A 26,737-nucleotide genomic window follows, 5' to 3' on the forward strand; every position below is an offset into this window, starting at 1 on the left:
CCCCCGCCTGCCTCCGCTGCTCGGGGTGGGGGGGTCGCTGCGGGGGTCCGCCACCCTCAGCCAGGTCCCCAGCCGATGGGTGCCTGGGGCTGCTGGCCTGGAGGAGGAGGAGGAGGAGAAGGAGGAGGAAGGCTCGGGGTGGTGCTGGTGTTGGGGGGGGGGGGAATCCTAGCGCTGCTGGGAGAGGTGGGGGATTGTTTGGGGGCAAAAATAAGAGGTGGTGCTCGTGGGGGCACCCAGAGCCCCCCCCCGGCCATGCTGCAGCGCCCCCCCCCCCCCGGGAGCTGGTGGGGAAAAGTGGGCCAAAACCAAAAAAAAAAAAAAAAAAAAAAAAAAAAAAAAAAAAGGTGGAGGAGGGGAGCTAAACACGGGTATTTCTGTGGCTAAACCCAGTGATTTTGGGGGCAGCCCCCTGTTGCGGCAGCACGGCCTGGGGGTGTGCAAAGTCTAAGGGGGGGGTGCCGGGGCAGCGGCTGCCCCCTAGCCCCCCCCCCCAATTACAGCTGCAAAAGCGGTTGTCATAGCAACGGGCATGCACTGCATCTCGTTGCCACGGTAACGGGGACGGCAATGCTGCAGTGCAGCGACCTGGGACCCCTGCGCAGCCCCGCTGGTTCTCGGGGACCCCAAAGGGCCCGCACTGGGGTAGCCCAGCTCGACCCAGCCCGGCCGGCTGCGCCCGGCCACCCGCGTCCCGGACGAGCTGCGCCGCAGCGGGAGCCGGAGGGGGAGCGGGCAGGCGTCACCCCCTCCCCACTGCCTCGGAAACGCAAGCAGACACTCCACGTACTAAAATTACTTTATTACAGTTGATTTTTTAACATTTCCTTTGCTATGATACAAAGGATACTTACAAACAAAATATTACATATGACCTTTTTTTTTTTTTTTCCTTTTTTTCTCTTCTCGTATTTTTCTGACAACTTGGTAACAGCTTTAAATGCACAATCTATACAATTAATACAGGTTATATATGAGCTATAATGTATGTTGAACCAGAAGAATACCAGAATACTGACAATATACTGTACATTAAGCCTTACCAGTTAGTGCTTGTGGCATTTTCTACAAGAAAAGGAAAACGCACACCTGTAGGTTCACTCACTCATACCAGCTGGTGCTACCAGACACCGAAGCAGGAAGGAGTTCAATTCCCCCGTTTAAATCCTTCGTGACCCATCACTGTAGGTGCTGGGCCTGGAAACCTCAGACCAGTGTTCATAGTAAAACAGCAGATATATGTGTGTTTGTAACTAACGCGCTGCAGCACGCCACCGCGCCGGCCGGGTGCCGCGGCCCCGCACCGCAGCAGCCCGGCTGCGCTGGCGCCGCGTTGCTAAACCCGGGTGACTGCCCCCGAGCGAAGGGCCACCGGACCGGCCTTGGTGCTGGGGCCTGGCGCTGGGCGAGCTCTTGGACTTCCCTGTGGAAAGGGAGGGAAGAGGAGGAGGGGAGGAAGAGCAGCAGCTTTGCTGCGATCAGCAGGCACACACGGGTGCCGCGGGACGAACCTGCAGCACGAGGCGCCCAGCTGCACCCGCAGCGCGAGCCCGGGAACCGCGGCCGGGCGGGTGCAGCTAAAGCTGGACTTGCACTGCTGCAGGTGCACGTGTTTTCCCCCCCCCCACCCCCGCCCCAGGGCTACTTTGGGCTGAGAAAGGTACATTTTTGTTTGTGTGTGTGTTCGTTTTTAAAGCAACCAACTAGTGAAGTGTTTTTAGCAGACTGGCAAAAGCCTGGCATTTGCACAGAAGCTGCAAATGGGAATAGCCATCCCCTCCTCTCGCCCACTGCATCCTATCCCAGAAAAGCCCAAACTTGGTGGAAAAAAGAAAAGAAAAAGAACAGAGGTATGGGATGGGGAAAAGGGTGGGGGAAAAATACCAGGTTTGAGTTAACATTTCTTCGACTTCACACAATGCTTGTGCAAAAAGAAACAAAACAAAACCCCAACCAAACAAAAACCAAACCCAGAAACATGCTGGAAATAATGAGAACAAATGGAAAGTAATATATAAAATTAAAAATATAAATAGGATGTCTGGCTGACTGGTAGAAGAATAGGTCATTTAGGTTACAAAAAGGAATATACATTCAAGAGGCTCTGAACCCAGTGGGGTAACTGATGTTAAACTCGTGTTAATAGTTAGGCTAGAATTCTCAAGTTTGTCTTTAAAAATCTTCACAATACAAGCAAGCTATTTTTTTTTTAAATATACACTATACACACCTCACACAGCGTCTCCTACCTGCATTCCGCACGCTAGGCCACCCTCGCTCGCGGGGGCCGCCGCCGGCTGAGCGGGGCAGCCCGGCGGCACCGCGACCAGCCCGAGCGGCCAAGCAACCTCCTCAAGCATTTACGAGTCACCGAACGGCTGCGGCCTTTTACGTTACACACACTTCACTTCGCAACGGTAAGTATTTACATCAAGCCTCCCCCCATGTTTTAGCTGTTTTTTAAATTTTTTTTTTTTTTTCTTCAGTCAGGTCAAAAACGTTCCTGTTCCAAGCAAGCAAGGTGAAGCGCCGAGAGGGGTTAGGAGAAAAGAAAAGCCGAAGAAAGGAAGCAGGTGGTTTGCTTGCCAGAAGCCAAAGCGGTTCGCGCGCCCGTGCCTCTCCTCGCCGATGCTACCGGCCTCCTCAGCGCTCCCGTCCCCGAAACCTCCCGGTGCCCGGGCGAAGGGACGGCGGAGCCGGGCCCCGCGCTCGGGGGCGCTGCCAGCGGCTCCGCGGCCGCCCGGGCCGCCGCCGCCACCGCGCGCCGAGCCGCGGCCCCGCGCTCGCTCCTGAGCTCTGCCGCGCTCCGAGGTGCCATAGAAATGCGCGATCCCGGCACGAAAAGCAGGCACCGGTCTTAACCGACACGCGGCTTTTCCTCCCGGAGGCTCGGGTTATCTCAGGTGCAAGACAAAGGCATTTAGAAGGGGAAAACGCGTCGTTTCTACAGTCTGGAAAAACACGGTAATAAGATGCTATTAAACCGCGGCGAAGGGACCGAACTCGGTTCCCGGTGAGCTCAGCCCCAGAAAACGCTCCACGCCGTCGCTCCCGTCCCCCGTACTGAGCGGGTGACAGCGCCCGCACGGACAACGCCCCGGGAGAAGCCGCGCGGGGCGAGGCGGGGGCCGCGCAGCGGGCCGGGAGCGCCCCCGCCGCCCCAGCTCACCCCAGCTCGCCCCAGCTCACCCCAGCTCGCAGTATTTAAGCACGACTCCTTGGCGGCGCCCGGACGGCTCCCAGGGGTTAGGTGCATGCTGAACTACGTCTGGCAATTACAGTAGCTTTTTGCTAGCTGGCACAAACTGTATCTATAAATTTTAGTACAAAAACTTAAAAAATACAGAAACTAGGTCAATTTGTTAACTACATATTTACAGATAATTACAGGATTTTCACTCACAATAATTAAACCAATTGTCAGTGAAAAATTCAAACTGTGCATGTTCTGAGGTACCCGTACTCAGGAGGTGGGGAGCAGGGGGCAGGGGGTGAGGCAGGCGGTGGACGATACCCCTGGTCTTATTCACAGCCGCGGCGGTAACTCCCGCCTCGCCTCGGCGGATTACCTCCAGGTTTCTGGACTCAGTGTGTGCACTCGGGAGAAAGCAAGCGGAGAGGGAACTGATTTTTTTCTTTTTTCTCCTAGAACATGGCTTTAAGATGTTTTGAGGACACCAGATGGGTGCAAAGCAAACGATCGTGTACCAAACTGCCTTCCTCCCCCCGCAGAGGACTCTTAGGTGAAGTGCAAGTATTCAGAGACCCACAGCTTGGTGGTTAAGGTGCTTGTTTGCTGGCAAATCCCAATTTACTAAGTCCCTCTCCAGCTGGCACAGGCCTTTCGCTCCCCAGCGCTCGGGGAGGTCGGGCCAGGGCGAGGGGCAAGGGAGACATGCAACTAGCTGGATCCGGCTGTGCGGCAGGAATCGGGGTTATCTGCTTCCATCTCTCCCTGGTGGAGGCACCAGATCCATCAGCTTCTTTTTGGCTACAAACAGCTACCCACAACCCTATGGACTGTCTTACATGCGTTTCTCAATAGCCTCTGGCTCAATGGACTCATAAAAGTGCAAGCAGAAACGAACACAGCAGACGGACATCAGCCAGAGTCAGGCTGGGCATCCACCACTCCTCCGCTCTTGGCACACTACTCGAGGCTCGCTACAAGGCAGTGCCAGGGTGGAAAAGTCCCACAGGCAGGAGCACAGGCAAGTTCAAGACGACACTACTTGTGAGAGGACAAGGCTGTCACAACCAGACCCAAGCATCTCACCTAAAAAGCTCGCAAGAGACTTCGAAAAAGGGAGAGGGAAAACCACCTCCCCTTTTCTGGTAACACGAAGAAGAGACCCCCGTGTTTGGCATGCTGCTGACCCTGGCTGCGCTTCGAGGCTGGGCAGCCCTCCGGGGTAAATAGCCTGGCAGGATAAACAGTTGTGACTTGACACACCAAGAACCATTTCTCCCCCCAAACTGCCAAACGTCTCGCTAAGATGTTGGGATCTTTAAAGGATGAAGGAGAAGGGTAGAAGAAAGGGACTCCACAGCTCAAGAAGCTCCTGTCTGAAGGCTGCCACTTGTCCAGCATGGCTTTTACCCCTCTGCTAAGAGAAATACGATGGCACCATTTACTAGAATTGGACAGAAACATCAAGCAGGCGTCCAGGGAAAGAACAAGGCTGTCCCCTACTCACTGGGCTCAGGCAACAAAACTCACCCAGCCCACCTGGAGGAGCAGGAATGGAGCAGAACAAAGAACGGAACAACTGTGTGTGCATGTGTGCATACATGCAAATAAATATATATGTATGGACATCTACACACACCTTTCTAAAACTTCCCAATTCCACTTCCTTTAGACCTTCACAAAAGCGGTTCCGGTTATTAGACATGCACAAAGGTAGAGGCAGCGTTCAGAGTTAGTGGCAGCTTAAACTCAGGAACGCCAGAAGTTAGTGCCTGCGCAGCGTGCCAAGACCTTGCCGAGCTTGTGATCTTTTGTGGTGAGACACAGCTGGGGAATTTGAGCTCAGCCTGCTGAGCACTTCACCTGCCCACTCACCGCCTCTCCAGCAGATCCGTACATTGCCTGAACTGCTTTCCTATCGCTACACCATCTTGTTTTCTTCTCTGCTGCCTCCTGACTTTCTGGTACCCTTTGTGAGCGCCTTTTCTCCTTTCCTGCACACCACCAGCAGCTATCCTACCCTCCCGCTCCCCCACAAAAGCAAGCTATAATCAACAGGGCGGTATTTAGGCAAGGGCTTTTCCCCGCGTTCAGCCCCAGCAGAGTCTGTTCAGACGTAGGTGCACTTGCCCTAGCAGAGCCCTGCTGCACGGTGGCGTTCGCTCAGGAACCGAGGGAGCGCTGAAGAGCAGCAGCACCCAAGTGCCCCGACAGAAATGCACAGCACAAGGGGCGTGTGCAGGCAGAGCTGCACCCACACAGACACGTAGAGTATATAAATATATACAAATGAGATATCATATACATATATATCCAGAGAGATGTGCGTATTCAACAGAGCAATGGTAGACAGTGGTACAATACAATTTATTGCCTCCCAAGAAATGGCACGTGAACAGGGTGAAGCTGGAAGGGCAGCTGGAAGTTCAACAGGCCCTCTTCCCTGTGGGCTGAATAAACAGCATTATTCCAGGATCTACCATAGTGCATTCTGCACAGGTTACAGCGAATGTGCAAGGCACATTCTTCTGAAACGTGGGGGATGAACAGGATACAGAGTGGCGCCAGCCTGTTCCCGAGTCAGGCAAGGAATGGCTGCAGAGAATTTTCTGTGGAAAGCTGGGTACCGTACCACGTGTGTTTCTTCAACCCCTTTGAAGCTCACAGGCTGGCACCGAATGCAGGTGAAAGAGAGCTGACCTCCATTTCAATGCTGCATCCGAGGAACAAAACACATAATGCTCAGCATGGATGGGAGAGGTGGCTGCTGCCTCCCTGGGACCAGAGAGAACAAGAAAAATGTGGTCCCTTTCACTGGTTTTGATTAAACAAAATGAAAAAAATTTCAAAGCAGATAAAGAGGTGAAAATGCTGGCTCCTCTGGTTTTACATCTCTGGGCTAAACTTCATCAGAACTTCAGGTGTTTGCAAAGGGGAAAGAAAAATAATCACAGAATAACAGATTTTAGGTGTCAAGCTGGTGATCTGAAAATACTGCAATAAAATTTGCAAAGCAGTCCACACAGAAGAATTTCCCCAGTGTTAAGTATTAACACAGAAGATGTAAAAACATCTTTGCTGAGGTACTGGAGTAGTTTCCACAATTTATGGATTTCAGAATTTTTAAAACCAACTTTAGGGCATGACTGTGACAAGTACAATATGGAATAATTTGTCTTTTAAAAATAGAGTTTGCAAACTGATTCAGAAAGTGTTTGCTTCTCTCTAGCATATTTTTCAGTTGTTCATATATCTCACAAATATTTGAGATATATTAAAATCCTCAACACCAATGACCTCCTCCTCCTATACCTCCAAGGTACAACCTGATCTTGAGTCTCTGGCTTCACCTGCTTTCTCTTGAGATCAGGCTTATTTAGGACAGCTTTCCTTCCCACAGGTACACACAGGGACACACACATTTAGACCAGTTGATCTGAATCAGTTTTTGCAAACTATTTTAATTAAAATATTAACTTGTTGGAATAGTCCAGGTCTGCACATGATATACATGTAAAAATGGTTACTACACAATTCTTTTTGAATACAAAAAAAGCCAATATGGGATAGCCATCATTTGGATTCAGCATTCAGTCATGCTTGACATTACATAAAGAGATGGGTTGAGAGAATTCTGTTGAAGTAGCTCAATTTAAGCCAGAGACTTTCACCAAATTCAAACCATAACAGAAGCAAAAGAATAAACCCACTGAACTTGCAGGTACAGCCTGTCCCTGCTGTCGCTGCTGCTGTTTGTGACTGAGGAGCTGAACTGCAAAACACTGTTAGCACCACGCTCTGGGCACACCCTCCACACTCACATTGTAAATTCCAATACAATTTGGGGCTTGGGGATTTTCAGTTCATTTTTTCTTTCCTTCTAAATCCAGGAAAATATAGGTACCTTTCCTAAAACAGTTTTGCTGCATTTCAACAACATTGCAATGCAAAAGAATGACCACCAAACATCCAATTCCACATTAAAAAAAAAAAAAGAAAGAAAGAAAGAAAGAAAAAGAAAAAAAGAAAAAAAGAAATCATAGCTGAAGGAGGAATAGGACAATCCAAGGTCATCACCTGCCACAGGGGGCAACCAAACCAGCCCCCTCCTTGGGACCACTGCCTCATCCCAAGCTTCCATGAACTGTTAATACCACAAAGCTCCTTACTAAGGGGATGCTCAAACAGGTTTTGGTATTGTTTCCACCTTTGATTAGAGTGATATGCTATGCCAAAGCGCTGGAAATCCCACTTGGATTCACTAGACACTGGCAGAGTGTTAAGGATTGGAAGTGGATGTTAATTTAGCTAATGAAAGAATGTCGCCGTGTTAAGAGTACTGAACAGCAGCGAGACTAGAGTATTTACCATATAAATATGTCACATGGACAAACACATTCGGAAAACCTTGCTTTTGAGCCCTATAAACATGTTAAAGGCAAATTCTAGAGTTAGCAGCTAGTCTTTTCTTCAAGATGATTAGTGTGCAAGGAAAAACATTTACAAAGAACCCTGGCTGGTCAGTCCCCAAGACAGAAATCTTTGCCTCAAGCCAAACTTCATCTACCTGCTCTTCTCCTAACCCCACAGTGCTGGCTGACGCAGAACACGCTGGCAGGAGAGCATGGGGGTATCTTCAATTCCCAGCACTAAGGGATGACGCTATGCCACAAAGTCATTAGACTCCCTGACCCTTTATCTCTGGATTGATTTCACAACCACCTTTGCTTCCTTTCAGTAGTACAGCAGCTCCAAGGAGCCTCCAGAAGTAGTGCCTTCTCGCATGGTGTGACATGCTGCCGAACATTCACAGCATCTCAAGGGACTGCAGAAGTTGTAAAATATTGCAGCAACCAAAATAATAAAAAAAGGAGCCTTACATGCAGCATGATCTACAGTGGTGATGTGGGTTAGTCATCAACTGGGAAAGAGTCATTGGCTCAGCTCCTCCTGGTACACTGTGGCAACTAAACATTTAAACAGTTGGCTACACTCTACATGTAAACAGGAAATTGTAACAAGCCAAAAAGGTAATAAATTGGTTGGTGTAGTGTAATAATGAAAACCCAATCAATGGCATTTTGTGACTATGGCATTCTTCAAAATACCTCTGGCATTTGAGATTGATTGGCTGAAAATCTAACATTTCTGAATGGAGCAAAAAGGACTATGCTGGGCTCCAAGAATTATTCTGATGCTTAGCTAAAATGAGATGTCACAGTATTAGCTGTACAAGTGCATTACTTATGCTTTTCTGCCCAACCTCATCTGAGCTAACAGCAGCACAGTCAGGGAGTGCCAAAGCAGGAATACAACTTTGAACATTTCTAGCCTGTTCCCTCCAGACAGGTTTACCCATGCAGTTCTCGGGAAGCTGACCAGTGCCTTCTGAGAGAATGTCACTTCTTAAACACCACGGACTGGGCACTTGCGTTGAAGGGCCCTGCTGAGCCCTGGTGTCTCTTGGTTTCTCTTCTCACCCTTCTTCCTCACCTACAAGTCTCTGAAAATGCCTCTTGGCAGAGGCAATACCCTAGAAATGTATCTAATTTATGACAAATAAAAATGGAACAGAAGATCCAGCTGTTCCTCCCTTAGACGTTGGTTTTTTGCAGGGTGGCAGTTAGAAATTTATGGACATGGGAGGAGGTCTCCACTCTCCCTGGTATTTCCTATGGATGGTGTGACAATGGCAGCCTGAGGCCCTTCTGTCACGTCAGTGTGACAATCACCAGCCAACTCTTCTGACTAATTGCATATATTTCTCAGATGCCCTCCCAAGGCCCCTCCAAAAAGTAAAAACAAATAGACAAACAAACAAAAAAACCAATCCTCCCAACCCTGCAGCCAAATACTATGACATCCCAGTTAGTAAACACAAAACATAATGCTTTACAAAATGAATACAATATTCCATGTGCACCCAGCTTCCACACGTCAGCACCGCACTGAGGAGGCTGCTGGGCTGGTGTCTGTAGGCAGTTTCTGTTGGCAGACAGCTCCAGTGGAATTGCCACCCTCAGTTATTGTTTAAGTTATGTATAAGACATGTGTGAACCATTGGATATTTGTGAAGTAACACTTGTGCTCCTGCTCATGCCCTGTTCTGTCCGTCCCCCAGAAGCTGTCCGCCTCAGAGCCTGGGGGCTGTTGCGGACCCCTATAGCACTACCTCGAGGTACCCCCTGCATGGGCCCCGAGGGGTGACCCCATGGCTGAGGTCCACCTTGCATTGGATGGCCCCAAGCTTGTGGTGGGCCACCCATGGGATGACCCCAGTGAGGTCCTGCGCCCCCAGTAGGATTGTGGGACCAGCCAGAAGCTCCCGGGTAGCTGTGGCTGAACGCCTCGGGGGAGAGATTAGAAAGAACCATATTACTAAAACCTAGCCTCATGCTTTCTGAGTCAAAGGCTTCAATCTCGCGAGCCTGACGCTCCAGGAGGCTTCGTATCCGTTCGGTACGCTCGTTCTGCAATGCCAGCATCTCCTCCTCAATCTGGGAAGAAAAAAACAAAAGACAATCTGTAGCAGCAGGACTCATCTGCAGGCATAGCCTCAAGCCTCTGAAGGACTTGTAACCACAAGCTTGTAACAGGGAACCTTCTCCCCACGCTTCCACAAAAGATTGGATCTCAATCAGGTGTCCCTCAAAACACAATCTAAGCAAAAGCATAAACAGCAATGGCCAAGACTAACTTAGATCATTAGCATCTCCCCTGCTGTCAGCAACCATACGGCCAAAAGATTTTCTTGGTCTGTACTGAAGGCACTGGAGAGAGCACTGTACTTGAAGGCATTCTATTGCCTTAGTCAGGGAATATGCAAAGTGATTTCATCTGGAATTTAGGAAACAATCTGCTCCAGTGTGAGTCATCTCCTGAACCATTGGGGCTTTCAGAAACTGCTTTATTCACTTGCTGCTTCTTAGTGCTAGCAGAGCGACACTGACTCTTTCCACAGATCAGCCTTGCTTACTCTTGCTGAAAGCTGCACAGTGGTCAGCTGGATTGGAAATGACAGAGTAGGAAGAAGGCATTTTCTCTAACGTTAGCTCTTTAAAATTCTGCACTTGTTCCTTCCAATACTACTATCTAAGAAGAATCTCTCCTTTTGTTTCAAAACTAGAGTCTTCAGTACGTGAAGCTGCACATAATTTTCAGTCTTTGTGACAAGATAACAAACAGGACTTAGCCTGACTAAACTTCACAGAAAGAAATGCACATATATCTGTGCATTTAAATAATCTGATGCATTAAAATAACATCACTTAGGAATGACCTCAGGATGCAGGACTCTGAAGATGAGGTGTCAGAGGCACGTGGGAAAGAAATGAGAAAATCCGAACTCTTTTAAAGACACTCTTGGGACATGTTCATTACTGTTACAATATGAGCAACATAGCATCAGGGTATAACATGTACAAGTGCCTCAGTAGAACTTAAAAACTGCCCACTGATGGGGCTGGCTACTCCCTCCTTAGCCTAAGTCAGAGACATGTGCGCTGTTGAGTTACTACGGTGAAGGGCACCATCAAAAACAAAAAGCACTATGCTGAGAAAGAAGCAGAGTCCTATGCACACACTGACATCTGGAATCTGGTTTACTGTTGAGTATCAGAGATTAACCTTGCCATAGGCTATACATATATTTATGCACATAAATTCAAAAGATTCATCTTGAGCACATACCTGTTCATCCTCTGGCTGCCAGACAGTTTCATAGCACATGTATACAAATACCACGTGACACTGTTGAGCTACCCACATCAGAACACTTGCAACTTCATGCTTCCAAAACAAAACCAAAATATCTCAAATCTTAGCAACTGGAAAGCACATCTACTTGTGTATGCAGGTAGATGCACTGTTTTCCCTTGAGCAGCCACTAAAAAACTATAATCCCAGTAGAAATCAATGGCCTATGACTTGGTGAGTTGCAATGCATAAGTAATACATATAAGTCTCCAGCCTATGGAAGTTGAAGGACAGTCCAATTAATTACTACTCTAAGGCAGTAATCACATTAAAACCTGCAATTGGCTAAACCCATCATCAATGGGTCAGGGACAATCAGCATATAAAAACAAATAGCAACAACAACAACAACAAAACTCTGCTGCAAAAAAGATGCCAAAAGTTGATTTGCAAGGGCCTTCCATACACAGAAACTCTGATCCCAGCTCCCACTGAAAGACGTGCACATTATTATTGGCCGATGTGTGTTTCATTATGGCACTGGTCTCATTTCAGCTTTTAACATAGCATTATGTCCAGTGTAACGCGAGCTGACCCCGCCGACACGGAGCAATGGCCAGCAGTAGGCTTGCTACGGTCCCCTTCCCACGGTCCCCTTCCCCGAGCTTCTGTCCGGTCCTGCCGCCAGAGGGCGACGCAGACCCAGCATAAACACATACTCAAGCGCAGGGCTGTGATGGGAGCCGTCCTCTCCTGCATGGGAACAATGCAATAGACCCAGATCAACCTAGTCATGGAGTTCACGTACAACACCCACGAGTGCCACAGGGGAATCTTGTTTTCACAAATTAAATTGCTTCCAGAGATTCAACTTTCTGTAAGAGACCAAAGTGCAACAGGCCTGTGCTGTTTTCTCAGAGGTGCTTTCTCTGCTGACCATGAGGTGGAGCAGTTTTATTCTGATGAGGCCCCTCTACCAGCTAAGCACCCATCTGTTAACCGCTGGGGGAAGTAAGTGTGAAGAACCTTGAGGCCACAGAGTAATTGCCATAATTCAATAATTGCTGATCAGCATCAATGTTTGGAACTGTCACGTGAACTGTGATGGCTGGCACCCACAGGGCAAATCAAGAGAGGAAAAATTCATAGGAGGAAGACCAACTGTGCATTTCCTTTCACAGACTAGTGCATTACGCTTCCGCCGGTTTGTGTAGGCCACTCGCACGCATTTCTACACATGGCATGTGTCTTGCACTGGATAGGAAAGCATGCTCCAACAAGAAAGCCCTTAAATACAGGTAGTCAATTCAAGTTGAAATCTAGGGAGCAGCAGGTCCCATGCTTGCATGTCTGGCTACTTCACTTTGCTTAGAATAGTAGTGCAGATATAAGTATTTCCACAACTTAAATGTCATTTCACTGGGACACTGGACACTTCAGTGTCCAGACTGGTAAATGGAACAGAGTTGCAGTAAAATAATAATTCTATCACCATAAAACACAGGGTCTCAAATCACAAGTTCCTCCTAATGCATTTTACTTTTTTTAATCTCAAGGTACCTACTGCTAATACCATGGAAACTTAAAAAACAGCTTTGGATTGTTGCCTGTCCTCTAACAAACTCAGGGACTAGGGCACTGCAGCTCAGGGACTGAAAGAAGAGTTCGCTTTCCCTTCTGCCCAAAGAGGCATGACTTCCTCCAGCAGGCAAGGCTTCAAAAGCAGCCCAAAGCAGCTCAAAGGCTAAACTTTGAGCTGACCATCTTATGTGTCAGTGAGCTATCATCCTGGAAAGGCCAACATTGAAATGATTTATATCGCTGTACACAATAAGAGCAATTTCTCTCTCTGCTGATGAGCATGGTGCAATTTAAGAACTGAAAAAGGACAGTGCTAATGATGCTCTTCTGCCCATTTTACCTTCTGCTCAAGGAGGGCCCGGCGGAGGGACACCCTCTGCTCAAGGTCACGCAGCTCCCGATCATGCTGGGCTTCTGCCTGCATCTTGATTTTACTCTGATATGCATTCAGCAGCTCCAATTCCTGCTGCAGCTGCATCTTCAAAACCTGGCACTCCGCTTCCTGTGCTTCGTCCAAACGCAGCTGGGAAAGGCAGACAATAGAGATATTTCACTATGGGGTAACCACTCATGACACTCCAGGGGAGGACTGTAGGGAGGGGAAGAGAATAGGATGGGACTTTGTTTTCTTAGCAATACAATTGGCCTCTATTGTACTTAGTTTCACTGAACAGAGAGCCTATAGTGACAAAGACTGGTGACAGTGAGCCCACAGCACCGATGCAAGTGATGCTGCTGAGCAGTGGTGCCTACGGAACCATGATCCATACTGCGAAGACCAGATCGCTGGAGGTGGTAGCATCCACAGCTCTTCTTTTCCTTAGAGGCAAAGCTTAAAGAAAAAAAAGCTCTCCTGTGCTCTGTTCAACTGGATTAACTAGTTTCCTGTATGTGGGAGACTTAAGTCCATATCCCTGCCTATGCAGGACTTAGGATGAAAGAATAAAATGACAAACTTGGAAACCTGTAAGCAACGTGACACTGAACTTTTAACCTTCCCATACACAAATTAAGTCAGCTACTCTGCCTCATAGTGTCAAATTTGTGCAAAAAGTGACATGTACAGGACACAATATGAAAGAAGTGCAAAAAAAAATGTACATTCAGTTGCAGCAGGGACTCAAAGCATTGCTCATGTGGTCATTCCTTGAAGAAGAGTTCACAGAACTTTCACATCACTTTTAACATTATTTCAGCTTTACAATCAAAAGTCTGAACTCCTCCATGACTCACTGAGTATATTCCACCAGTGGGACATGCTTTGGTTGCTATCATTGAAAACTCAAAACCTCAGCGACTTAAGACAGCAGGCTGCACATTATTTAAATGAAGCTCTAACAGGAGCTTTCACATTGCCAGACTTCATGCAAAAGCAGTCCTTTGGCCACACAGATGCATCATTTTGCATCTCTGCAACACTGGCTTCAGCTTCAACCTGCCCGAAGTGGGTAATTCTTCTTTCCTATGAATCTGAATGCTGCTTTTTAAATACAGAGGACTGTGCTGTGCATGGTGTAAGCACCACAGAAGCAGACACCCTGTGCTATCAGGATACAGACTGGTTAAAACGTAAACATCCCCATTTGGCTGAGGAACCCTGGGTCCCTGGAAGGCGACTCACAGCTTGTGTAGAGAGCATTTCATTAATGCTGTGATCATACTGCTCAGCCAGGATAGCCAGCTTCCGGGTCTGCTCCTCCTTGAGCCGTTTGAGGACAGCTTTATGTTCACTCTTTGGCGTGGTCTCCAGCAGATGGTTTCTCAGTGCTTTGTACTGTCTGGTTTGGATCTTGCATGTATCCTGAAACTGCTTCTTTATCTGTAGTTCTTTTGACTGGAAAGATGGAGGGGACACAAACAAAAAGAAAAACAGCACATTTCAAATGGGAGAAATATCCATTCAAATGGATATTTAGGATTACATTAAGGATATGAGTTCAAGAATCCACAAACATATATTAACATCTACAGTGCAAGGAGGGAAGCAAAATGCACAAGAGGCAATGACTACTGCTGCAGCTGCTTTGACACTGCTACTGTGCAAAACAATTACCATACAGACACTTTTATAACAAAGCTCCAGCCTAAATACAGCTGTCTCTACACAAAGAGCCTCACATTTGTCACTGGACAGGATCCAGTCCTGGGAGTTGCTTTTCAAGAAAAGTTCTTGAGGGATAGGACTAATATTTATTAACACTGAAAGCCATACTCACACATGTTTGTGTTTGTATGGCACATACGTATGATGAGCACTTAATGTAAAAGAAGCAGATCTGGTGCATGGAAGGGACAGGGAAAAATGGCAACACTTTTTCCATTAAGGTGTTCACAAATGAAAGATGTATTCTAACCCTCCGATATTAACAGTTTGATTTTCATAAGGATACTCAAAAACGGCTTGGAAAGATTAGACATCTGAAGAGGTGCACTACAGGCAACACTAGCAGCATGCTAGCCTAGCAAACAAAATTCCCCAGTCCCAGAGGAGGCTTACTGGAGACTGATTTTTCCCTTTGTATTTGCTAGCATCTCTGTATTGTTTAGGGACACAATTTTGTGACTGCACACAGAACTGAAATGTTAATCCTTATACCTGGAGTTGCCATCAACTTTGCTGTAACCTCAGATAATTTAATTCTTTCTTCTACCTATATTACCTGCCATCAGAGCAGCTTTAAGATCTACAAAGTGTTTTAAGATCCTGAAAAGAAAGCTTCTCTAGAGCTTCCTGCACTTTTCCGCTTGAGGACTGGCTGGGATACTTCTAACTAAGCAAAATCTAGAAGTGATGAGTGATGGTAGTTAACTGATGGACAGTTAAGGTCTCCATGGGAAAGAAGGAGGAAAAGTCAAAAACCAGAGCAAGGTACATCAGCACAGCCAGCACACAGTCTGGGCCATTTATACTGTCAACCACCATGGTCAAATCCTGAAGTGCTAGGGACAGGCAACAAGTGTAGGAACAGATTCCTGTTCCTTGAATAGCTTGAAAGAACTCTGGGTTCTGAACCAGCAAAGCAGATATGTGCATGTCTCCCGTCAGCTCCTCCACTGAGTGCTCCTGGCACTAACTCAAGGCTCAGCAGGGTGGGTGATAAGCACAGCACTTGCAGCTACCTATAAAGATTGAGAGGGATAAGACAATATATCCAGCCCAATTTAGATGCCGACATGCTTTGTTGCATAAACCAACAGTTTGTCTTTGCTAAACTGACGCAGAAAATCCAACAGAGGAATGAAAACCATCATGGAGAGGAAGACATCACTTTTACCCTTTCTAAATTCACAGGAAGTTATTTTCCTCCAGGAAACTTTTAAGGTTGTTTCTCCCTGCTCTTAAGGGAAATGTCTGCAGGTTACATACTTGCATCAAGGATCTGATCATATCAAAACACTAACAATCTATTTTGTCCTCACTTTCTGTGAAGTTTCACTTGGACACCAGATCTCTGTTTACAGTCTTCCAACCCAAAGCTTTTAACAACAGGAAACGGAAGGGAGGGGTAAGGTTTCCAGTCAGACTTCTGACAAGATCATTTTGACCTAGCATTGTGAAATACCAGCAAGAGGGTATTTGCATCACAATTAAAACACTCATAATAATAACAGAGCAGTTTTCACTGAAGGGTGAATTCTAGTCATCATTCCTTCCAGTGCAGTAATAATTGCAACAGACACTGACCATTAAAAACTGCTTGCAGGACAAAGGACTGCACTAAAAAAAAGGAAAAGCCTGAAACCTGTGTCCTCTAAGGAAAATGCTGCTGGAGAGAGAAACCAAGCAGACAGTCAAATTATCTAGCCAAATGAGAGTACTTGCCTGCATTAGTCAGAAGCAAGAGAAAGAGTTAATACCAGGGAACAGCCTCAATAAATAGGGGATTGTACTACAAACTGAGCGATCATCCAGCAGGCTGCGTTATTAGCACTGTGTGTACGCAGAGGTGCTAGATTGGCAGCTCAAGCCCGAAATCCTTCACTAATCGCAGAACAGCCACGCAAGGTGAAGTTCAAGCTTTCCATGCTCCTCACCAAAATGCTCCAGCCCTGTCCCCCACTGGAAAGGGGAAAGGGACTGAATAGTCTGCAAAGGTGAGAGGGGAGTGAAGACTTTACAGCCCATGCAGACCTCTGATTTCACTATCCGTGCTGCCAGCAAGGGAATGAATATGGACATGCTGCCCGCTCATGTTTACATCGCATCACCTTGGGGAGGCGGAACTCATTCATGCTAATCTCGGAAGGATCAACCTAATGCAGCTGCTTCAGTTTTATTCAGCTCAGAGCGCAGCGTAGCTTCTTTGTGAAGTCACCAGCTATTTTTACAATATATCCCTGCAGATTCTCAACAGTGATCAGATGGAAAAACAAGCTAGGTTTTTCGCTGTTCAGTATTATTCTAATATTGACTAACTACACATTTTACTCTTGCTGAGATTCTATTTTCGGTTGGTTACTTTCCAGTCATCTCTGTAAGAAGAAAACTTGCAAGTGGTGAAAACTAAGTCAGATGGAAACACCATAAAGCAGGAAAATCTAGAACAATAGAGAAACCCCACGCTCAGGATGCCATACGCTCATTTTGTTACTGGCACAGCTGAGCACTGGGTGGAGAGAAGTCGTCTGCCTCCTCAAAGGAAACGTACCAGGCAGCTATGTGAAAGGCCTTATACTCCACTCTTACACACTCCAGAATAAACCACTGGACTTCTTTTGATAAAATGATGCCTTACAATGAAAACACTAAGAGCCTCAATTACAGAGGCCCTATAGTTCTGGTCAGCCACCACAGTGGTAAGGGCGGTGTGAGAAACCCATGGGAACACAACACAGCAAAGGCCAGTGTTGGTATCTTCCTCTTCCTGAGGCTGTCCCAATTGGCTGGCATCTCTCTCCCCACATTCGCTGGTATATCACATTAATACAAAAAGTAACGAGGTGCGCTAGTCAAGACAGGTAGTGCATTTCACTTTGATGCATGCAGCAAAACAAAGCCTTAAAACAACAACAAAAAAAACCCACTACACCCACACAAACCCAAAACACACACACACAAAACTGCTTCTTTATAGAAAGATAGATTATCTTCCCACGTGTAAGGGGAGAAGAGGATCAGAAAACAGTGTAGAAGGAAGAGGGAAAAGATGGAAAAGGGCACTGCAAGGATTAAATGTATTTTAAAGTAACACAAAAAGGAGGCCACATTGCTGTGAACAGTATGCTTTTCAAATAAAATGAGGGAATAGTGTTAGAGCCTGCCCTGCCTGTATTACACTGCACCCCAATCACCATTGCTACAGGTCACACGTATGGTGCTTGTAGGGCTGCCATTACACATCTTGACAACATCACTTCTAAAAAACCATATTAATTACAGAATTCAATATCTCTTCAAATTAGAGAGCTTCAAAATACCTTGGATCCACATGCACTGCAAATAAGAGCTCAGCTGCAGCCTGGTCTCATGCTGCACCATGTGCACAAGCTCTCACACACTGAACTGCAATGTATCACGTTCCCACTACCACCAGCAGCATCCTGCTCCTGCAGCTTGCTCCCAGTGCTCCTGCATTACATAATACCTTCAGGCTCTTGGGCTGCTGCCGGACCTCCATGACGTGCTTACGCCGCAGCTCCCGCTCTCGGCGCTTGTTGTATTCCAGCTGGTTGGTGAGCTCAGTCTGGTGCTGGAGTCGGATCAGCTCACAGCGCATCTTCTGGATGGTACTGAGATGGCGGAACTCCAGCTCCTGCATGGACTCGTGCTGACGCAGCAGCATGGCATGCTCCAAGTCCTTCTGTGTCTGCCTTTTGTTTAACTCCTAACAGAAGGACAGAGGGAATTATTAGATCCTTCGCTTACTTGGATTTGCATTCATGATGTGACACTTCACTTGGTCCAGAAGGCATTTCCCCTCTTTCCAAGGTATTTGAGGACAGAGTACAGTTTCTGTATCCTATCACTTCACTTTTCTTCTTCCTACCCTGGATGTTCACCAGGATTCACAGGAAGTATTTTCTGGAAAGGACAGTAAGTGTTTTTTCTATTGACTCTTTAGATCTAACAGTTCTCTCAAAATAGAGCACTAAACTGAATATTCGATTCTGAACAATCCCTTAAATGTCATGTTGATTCCCATCACAAGTTGTGAAAAGTATCAACCCATTATTTTACCAGAAAAATTCTGATATGGCGATTAATATTGAAGGTGCTCTGTAAGGCACATTTCAGACTGCAGATAGTTCCTGGGTCTCATCTCTATCTATTCTCTTACCTCCCGAACCAGGTCCTGCTCCAGATTATGGCGGCCAAGGAGCATCCGTCTCTTAAAGCGGCGACACTCCAGCTCCAAGTACTGTCTCTGACGCCTCAGTAAGTTGGCTTCTTCTTCTGCCTGGAAATGCTGGATATTCTCCTTCTGCTTGGAGAGCCACTCCTGCTTCTCCTTCTTTGGAGTGCTCTGGTTTTCATTCAGCTCCTGATAACAGCAAAGTAATTAATTGTGGAATAATCGCATTAAGCCCCTTGGCACTGACCAACTGGACAGACCTGCCTAATAAACCACATTTCAGGCACCTTGTCTTCTCAGAGCCACTACCATCAAAGCCTTTGCAAAATGCATCATATCACATATCTAAGGGAACAGTAGGAGACAACTTGGACTGCAGTAAATTTAACTGCAACTTTTTTTGCATTTATCATTTTAACTACTCAAATTGCTGGTTCATGTTCACAGTTTCCAGGCACATATAAAAGCCCAAAACTTAAAAAATATGATTTGAAGCATAAAGGCACAGTAAGATTCAGTCACATTGCCTAACAGATATTTTGACAGGCACCTAGGGAGTTGAAAGGAAGCAGAAAGTTTTGTCATCCTATCTCATTCACAAACATCTTCATATAGAACTCCAGGCCCATAAGTACGTCAGAAAATTATTATACGTCTTGCTTGATCAAAACACATATATTCTTTACAAGCAACTCACTGAGGCAGGCCCATTCCCTGAGGTTCCATCACTTACAAAAACTATATAAAGAAGTTCACAGGTGAAACTTAAGGCCACGTTTTCCACATTAGTATTAAATTTAATATAGAGCTTGAAATATCTTTAATAAAATAATTTGCTTGCTTGAATTTCATACTAGAGAATTCCGTGCAACAATTAGACTTGTCGCGATACAATTCAGCTCAAGAATGAGATAGAACTGTATTTCATCAAGGGGGTCGATCTACTGTGTGTCCTGGTGTGCTGTGATGTATTGCCTGTCTAGAAAAAGATTCCGAATTATTATAAAGAGCCCACACTGCTACACTTTTGCTGTTAGACCTCTCAGCTTTGCTGTCGTTCAGCCTTTTATCTCCCTTATGTCTATGTTTGGGAATATTTCCCATTGGATTTCATTGCTGCAGGTTCCAAAGTTGCATCACACAAGTTGATGACTGAACAGTAAATAGTTCTTTCAAAAACATTATTTATAATGCCTATAATTTCAGCCGTTCTTTACAAGGAACCAGGAAGTTTGAGTCTACAGTTCCTTCTGCATTTCATAACGGTCATTCACTAAAATATAGTGATTATTAAACTATTAGACAGTTTTCTCCATTAACTACTGTTTTACAGATATTTTTCTTAAACAACAACAACAAATCAACAAAAGAACTCCACACAACATCCTACAGGTCACCTTTACTGCTCTATTTTCTTGCTGCCACACAGACATAATTCAAACGATGAGAAACTTCACTAATTGCTGCACTGCATGGTCAATATTGCAGCTACAAGATAGGAAGATAGGAGAGAAATGCTCATTACCTTTCTTAAGCTATTTTCATTCCTTAGGATTGCTAAATGTGCATGCTTCTGACTAAAACATAATACTGAACACAAGACAAATATATACATGCCAGCATTAGGATAAATCCTCTTATTCTGAGGTCAGAGATATGAAACAAATAAAGTACATAACAGGACTCTGCTCAATGCAGAACTTGCTGAAACCATTAAGTTTTCTTGCCTGAAGTGACACTCTTATTTCTGAATGTTCACTGCTCTTATACTGCATTTTACACTCCACTATTGGTTCACAGTTCTCACTGCAGATGAGTTACCTCTTTCAGCTGCTCTTTACGGAGCTTATATTCTCTCTTCTGGGATTCCAGGAAACTATTCAGTTCTTTTTTCTGTTGGGCCTGAATATGCTGTTGAAACTTCTTTTCTTCATTGGCCATCACTTTAGCCTACAGCAAGTCCAGAAGTAAATCAGTCTGAGGCCTGATTGATTACAACCCATCTTCTATTTCAGTCTCAATACCCAGAACTCATGGTACAGTCACCATGATACTCACCATGACTCTGAAAAAGAGCAAGTCTCAGGAGCTTGCCTTCACCCTCTTTTCATTTCCATCCCCCCCACATAATCACACCCAGGAGGAATCCTTTTTCAGTGCTTCATTTTCTCAACCCTAATGTTCAGCTATTCTTACCAAAATCAACTCCTTATGACAAGCTCTATGTTTAGCCTTCCACCAAGCCACGCAAGATACACATATCAACAAGAATGATCTCTGCAGACAATACCACTTCATTATCAATTATTTAAAAGCACGAAAAAAAAACCATATCCATAAGCAACTGAAGGGTGAAAGTTCTAAGCACAACCAGCACATTTCTGTGCAAGCCAATCTGCTTCCATAACTCTCTCAGCAGTCAAATATTGACAGCGTATATGTACAAAAGGAGAAAAAAAAAAGGAAAGAAAAAGGAAAATCCTTAGAGTATTATTTTTTCTGGGGTCAGTATACTAACATTTAGTATAATGCACTGTGATGAAGGACATACCTTTCCTCTAGTTACATAAACCCCTTAGTGTAAGGAGGTGATGTATAAGCCTTTTTCTAATTAGCAATTTGCTTGGCTCCTGAAAACAGACACGTAAGAGACTACAATGTCATCTCTTCGTCAGTGAGGGGAAGTGGACAATTCAATGTAATTAACAAACAGAGGCCAATCTGCTAAACTGTAATCTCATACCTCTTTTTCCATGGCTGCTTGGTGCTTTTTAATTAGCTTTTCCATTTCTGCAGCAAAATTGTTACGCTGTGTTTCAAGATCTTTGTCCAACCTGAGGCGGTGCTCATCCATTTCTGCCTTTAGTTTATTTTCTAATGCCATCAGTTGCTTCTGGTGTTGCCGTCTCATGCGTTTATAGCCAGACATCTGCTCTCGGAGTTCAGAGTCTTGCTCATGTTCCTGCATTTGCCTTGTCACCTAGGAAGACAACCACAGCAGGACAAAATCAGTTAATGCTTCTTAATCTGCTTTTCAGCAGCCTTCAAACCACACAAGAAAACTACTTGTGAAATAAATATGATTTTGCTGTAAAGGAAAGCACATGTCCTAATGACGGCAGACCAGATTAAAAACTGAAATCTGTGGCAGCAGAGAAGACACTCAATGGGCTCCAGCAGAAAACTGGAGGACTGTTATAAAGCTGTTACTTTTCTTGCTGTTACTTAATGTCTTTTCTAGCACACTGCAATATGAATATGTACATATACATACATACACACACACACCCACATAATATACACATGAAAATAAAACACAACTACTTATTATAAACTGTTCCCTGCATTTTACCACGCATACTGGTTTTGAAAATATCTAATACATAGAAATCATATTTGCCCAGATGTCACATTTAAGCATTTATTAAAGTATTTCAGTGATAATGTGATACAAGGATATGAGGATAGCTCAATTTTGATGAAACTCTAAAAGCTGCACAGGGTTTCATAGCTCCATGTAAAAAAAGTCTCCTGTCTATATAACTTCCTCCAAAGAAAAGTCTTAACATACCAGTGATGCTGTGCGTATAGTAGCAAAGTGCTCCCGGTTGCGATAATGAGACTTGTGGCGAGACACTTGGGGAGGAGACTGGGGTTCTGATGCCCTTGTTCGAGGATCTGATTCTTCTCTGTAGTTTTCTTCCTCCTTATGAGGAAATATTAACAAGAGAGTGAATAAAAAGAATCAGTTGGTCTGTTTCAAAAGACATAAAACCAAAAGGAAGCAAAATCATTTTACATTCATCACTAAGTTGGCCAAAAGAATTTACTGTAAGAGCTACACTATGCTATCTCTGATGTTGGGAATTTCATTGTGCAATTTTATTACTACAATAAAAATTATTAGTTACCACTGTAAGTAAAAGAAAAAAAAAGAAATGAAAAACTGAAAAGTGAGAAAAAATAGTTTACTTAAACAAAACATAAAAAGTATGAAGTAAATTACATCAAGTTAGAAAGACAAAAAACATTTCTGTAACCCTGGAAGACAGAGGATGATTTTCATTACACTCACTGCATAAATACTTCAAAGCAAATTTTAAAATATGTCATAGTGTATTCCACACTCTTATTTTGAGTTTGTCATTCATCACAAAGCAATCAGTAGTTAGATATGATACACTAATTAACTCCCTGAGGAAATACCTGCATCTTTGTTGCATATCTAGGCAAAGAACAAGACGTTTTAACCACACCTATCATTACCTAGGGAAACATTACTAGTTTGAGAAAACATATCACAACCCCTCCACAGCAAAAACATCACAGTTCAGACAGACACACTGCAGGTGAGCCTTCATCATGTGCACATAAAGCAAGGAAGTGGTTTCACAGCATTGTCATGCCTGAAGTGCTGCATTTTTTTTCTACTCATCTTTCTTCATTAATCAAATATTCAACTCAAGTGCTAGGAAGCTGGGTCAGGTTTTACCTACTGCTGTGGGTCTAATGCTTAAGAATCCACTAGTAAGGAGGTAGAAAGTAGTAACTCTCACACCTTTTGTCCCATGAAACAGTGTTCTGTACATTAAGCGTATCCGCTAAATAAACTTGCCATTCCAAGCCCTCATGAAGTAGCAAACTGGTTTTGAAACAATTCAATTAGTAAAATAGTTGTTACCAAATCAATAGAAATAAATGACAGTAACTAAGTACAAAGCCATTTGCACCAACCAAACCCACTCATGCTTCACATCTTTAAAGTCATTCAGCCAAAAAACTCACTGCTCACCGGCTTTAAATGAATGACAGAGCTATTTGACATCACGGTGTGGTCTCCCTCCATCATATCCAGCTCACTCTTATCATCTGAGGCATCTGGAAGACTGTTAACACTACTGCTTTGGCTACTGGCACTGATAGACATACTGGGAATGGACTGATTACTTCCGACACTATTCACCGTTCCTGTCCTGCCAACACCATGATCTTGTTCCTAGGAGAAAGGAATTACACTTTTAAATAACAAATCCACCACAGTTATATCTACGGACATTACCAATGATATGTTTGTTCTACTCTTTTATATGGGTATCTACCTGCCATGTCACAGTAACTCCCACCCTCCAGGCATTGCCATGAAACATTTATCTTGTGGGATGCTGGGGTTGGAAAGAATCAACCTTGTCAAGATTAACTGGCTGATGTCAGCTTCTTTTCCACATTGAGCCTGTTAACAAGTTGAACTCTGTCATGAATCAGCAACAGCGTGTCACCAGAAACTGCTCTGACACCAGCATCATCTAAGCAAGCATTCTGCCGGCACCCTGCGCTTTGCACAGTTCCCTTCTGCACATGACAGAACTGGACTGTATGTCTGCAGTTCAGAATGCCTCAACTTCTGTGTGGCGTCTGGAGCATACTATCTCAAGAAGAAGAAGAAAGAAGAAAAAAAAACCCACAAGTGGACAGCCTCTTTCCCCCACTCCCAGGTCTTAGACTCAGAAGAAAATATTCCTGAGACAAACTAGAAGACTGCCAGGGGCCTTGCATACATGGCCAAAATGGGGCTAACTAACTAGAGTTGCTGAAAGACTCTGCATAAAGTCTTATGCATACACAAAGGTAAGATTTACGCCCCTAAACTCTAACTGTTCAAACACAGACACATGGCACAGCTTCTTGCCAGCACTAGGCATCTACCCTGCTTGTCCTTGTTTGTGCCTTGCACTAGCTTTATTCCAAGCACAGACAAGAAAATAGTTTACGATCAGGTGTGTAAACAGCCTCCATTCATTTTAGCAAGACTTTTTTCCATTTTTAGCAAGATCTGAGTTATGGTCATTTAAATAACAGCATCATTCTTTAGCTCAGTAATGAAATCACAAGTTTCTCTCACCTCCTCCTCCTCCTGTGCTTCAACCGCAGGGCCATTGTGCGCCTCCTGGAAGAGGAGCTTCTTCATTTTACGATACTGCAGATTGTCCAGTTCTCTCACTGCATCCTTTGTTCTCTGAATCAAGTCTATTAACACTGTTTCGGGCCGCTCCCGAAGAACAAACATGTGCTGTAGAACACAAATAGGTGAGTGATATCTCACACCTCCAGTGCACATACTTCGGAGGATATAATTACAAACTCTAGTTGGATTTGTTAGCCCTCTTTCCTGGATAGGAGGAAGAGATCTTCACAGCCTATTTGGTACCATTTTTATACTTCATGATCCAGATAGCTATTAGAATGATTGTTTTCTGATCTCTGATGGGAAACACCTACTAAAAATGAAGATGTAAAAAACCAAACATGGTATTTCAAATACTATGAAAACAAAGGCTCAAATTAAAGTTACACTTCTTTGAGTTGGAGTATTTAGAGAAATTATCCAGTTGTGGCCCAGTGTGGGTGGAGTAACAAATAATATGCACATTCTAAAGCTTTAAGATTGGTCCCCTCTCAGTGCTCAGCATCTCTAACCAAATATTAGTATCTCATCAGCTAACTCTCACTATAAAAACCTTTTCCTAGTTTAAAAGGTCTAAAAATCAAATATTCAGTATACAGCTCTGAGTCATAAAATGGGCTGTGGACCTTTGCTCTTGGTCTTAGAATGATTAGCCTGTATTATGCTCCTTTTTGGAGATAATCACTGTGTTTCATTGCAAAGGTAGCTACATTTTGCCAGTAGGTAAAATGTGTCTTGCCTATGTATACTAGAAGCAGTTTTTGCAGTCTCCAGATTAAATGTGCTGTGCATGAGTCATTATTACCATCACTAGTTTCATTTTGTTCCTTTGGAGGACCATATTGTCATTTCTAACACAGTTTCCTACCTGACCCTGTAAAGTGAAATGCAGCTGTTTAAGACGTGATATGAAGGGAATATATTCACAAATATATCACTTAATTTCTATCAATGTTCTTTCCAATAGTAGTGCAATGCTCAAAACCAGCCTATACAATTCTGAAACGGCAGGACTACACATCTGCACCAAAACCTTTAGTTGGTAATTGCACTGACTTTCTAAATACACAATTTTAAGAGAGGCAAAATTCCTCACAACCATTCAATCCTAAAAAACATGCAAAAATGTGATCATTAAACCTTTGTGAATAGCATCCACTCGCTAGTAGTGCTAAATTTGGGAATACCATTGTTTAGTAGAAAAATGGCCAGCAGAAAATCTCCCCAAATAATGTCAAATGAACTGTAAAGAGAATGACAAGTTAACAAAATTCTGAATGCCACTTGATATCACAAAGGAAATTCACCGAAGTCACGCTTAAAACAAAGCTGTAACATCTAAGTTTCATATGAGTTGCATTCACTTAGGAACATGTCATCTTCTTGCAAGCATCTAATATATTTGCTTTGTTTCCAGATTAGAGCAAAGAAATTCAACTATCTGCAGCACACAGGAGCACAAATGAAGAAAGAAAAGCTAAGAAATAAAGCAGAAGAAAATCTGCCAATGACTTTTGGCTTATTCATGTCAAGAAAAGGAACGTGGGGAGGAAAAATAGCTTTTCTCTGTTCCCTTTCCCCCCAGGGATACTATTAAAAGAGTAGATTTCAGTTCTACGTGTAAAGTACACAGGTGATGGGAGAGGATAAAAAGCCTGCAGGGGTATATATAGCATAGAATAAAGAGGGAAGTAAAGAAAGGTATTTGTTAACTAATGCATGGCAGCTTTGTCAGGATTAATTATAGTCACTGGAAGGAGAGATTGAGCTTAAGAAACTGAAACTCTCTACAAGCTGATGGTCACCTAGCCTGACTTGATGGGATGTTCTTTTATGCAGAGAACACGGCTGGCTTCGTGAGTCACCTAGAGCTTGAGACACTGCAAAGGGGCAGTAAAGTTAGGACAGCCAACTCATTACAGTCCATAGCGTCCATAAGTTCTCAGTTCAGAAGTATCAGGGATAACAGGCAGAACATTGTTAACCATAACCCAGTATTGTAGATGAGACAGGAAG

The 26,737-nt window shown here is 44.5% G+C and overlaps 1 protein-coding gene across 2 annotated transcripts in view; it reads right to left on the minus strand.

Moving 5' to 3' along the window:
• Positions 1 to 5,538: 5,538 nt before the first annotated feature.
• Positions 5,539 to 26,737, minus strand: part of TAOK1 (TAO kinase 1) — a 69,240-nt gene continuing 48,041 nt past the window's right edge. For both annotated transcript variants that reach the window (XM_062592780.1, XM_062592781.1), the window contains exons 11-20: positions 24,659 to 24,826; positions 23,552 to 23,755; positions 22,331 to 22,465; positions 21,503 to 21,739; positions 20,581 to 20,709; positions 18,745 to 18,948; positions 18,052 to 18,291; positions 14,088 to 14,300; positions 12,807 to 12,989; positions 5,539 to 9,687 (exon numbers count right to left, since the gene is read on the minus strand). In XM_062592780.1, coding sequence (XP_062448764.1) covers positions 9,226 to 9,687; positions 12,807 to 12,989; positions 14,088 to 14,300; positions 18,052 to 18,291; positions 18,745 to 18,948; positions 20,581 to 20,709; positions 21,503 to 21,739; positions 22,331 to 22,465; positions 23,552 to 23,755; positions 24,659 to 24,826 — 2,175 coding nt within the window. In that variant the 3' untranslated portion in view covers positions 5,539 to 9,225. The remainder of the gene's footprint in view (positions 9,688 to 12,806; positions 12,990 to 14,087; positions 14,301 to 18,051; positions 18,292 to 18,744; positions 18,949 to 20,580; positions 20,710 to 21,502; positions 21,740 to 22,330; positions 22,466 to 23,551; positions 23,756 to 24,658; positions 24,827 to 26,737) is intronic.

This window comes from Rhea pennata, chromosome 20 (genome assembly GCF_028389875.1).
Source record: "Rhea pennata isolate bPtePen1 chromosome 20, bPtePen1.pri, whole genome shotgun sequence".
Lineage (NCBI taxonomy): Eukaryota > Metazoa > Chordata > Aves > Rheiformes > Rheidae > Rhea > Rhea pennata.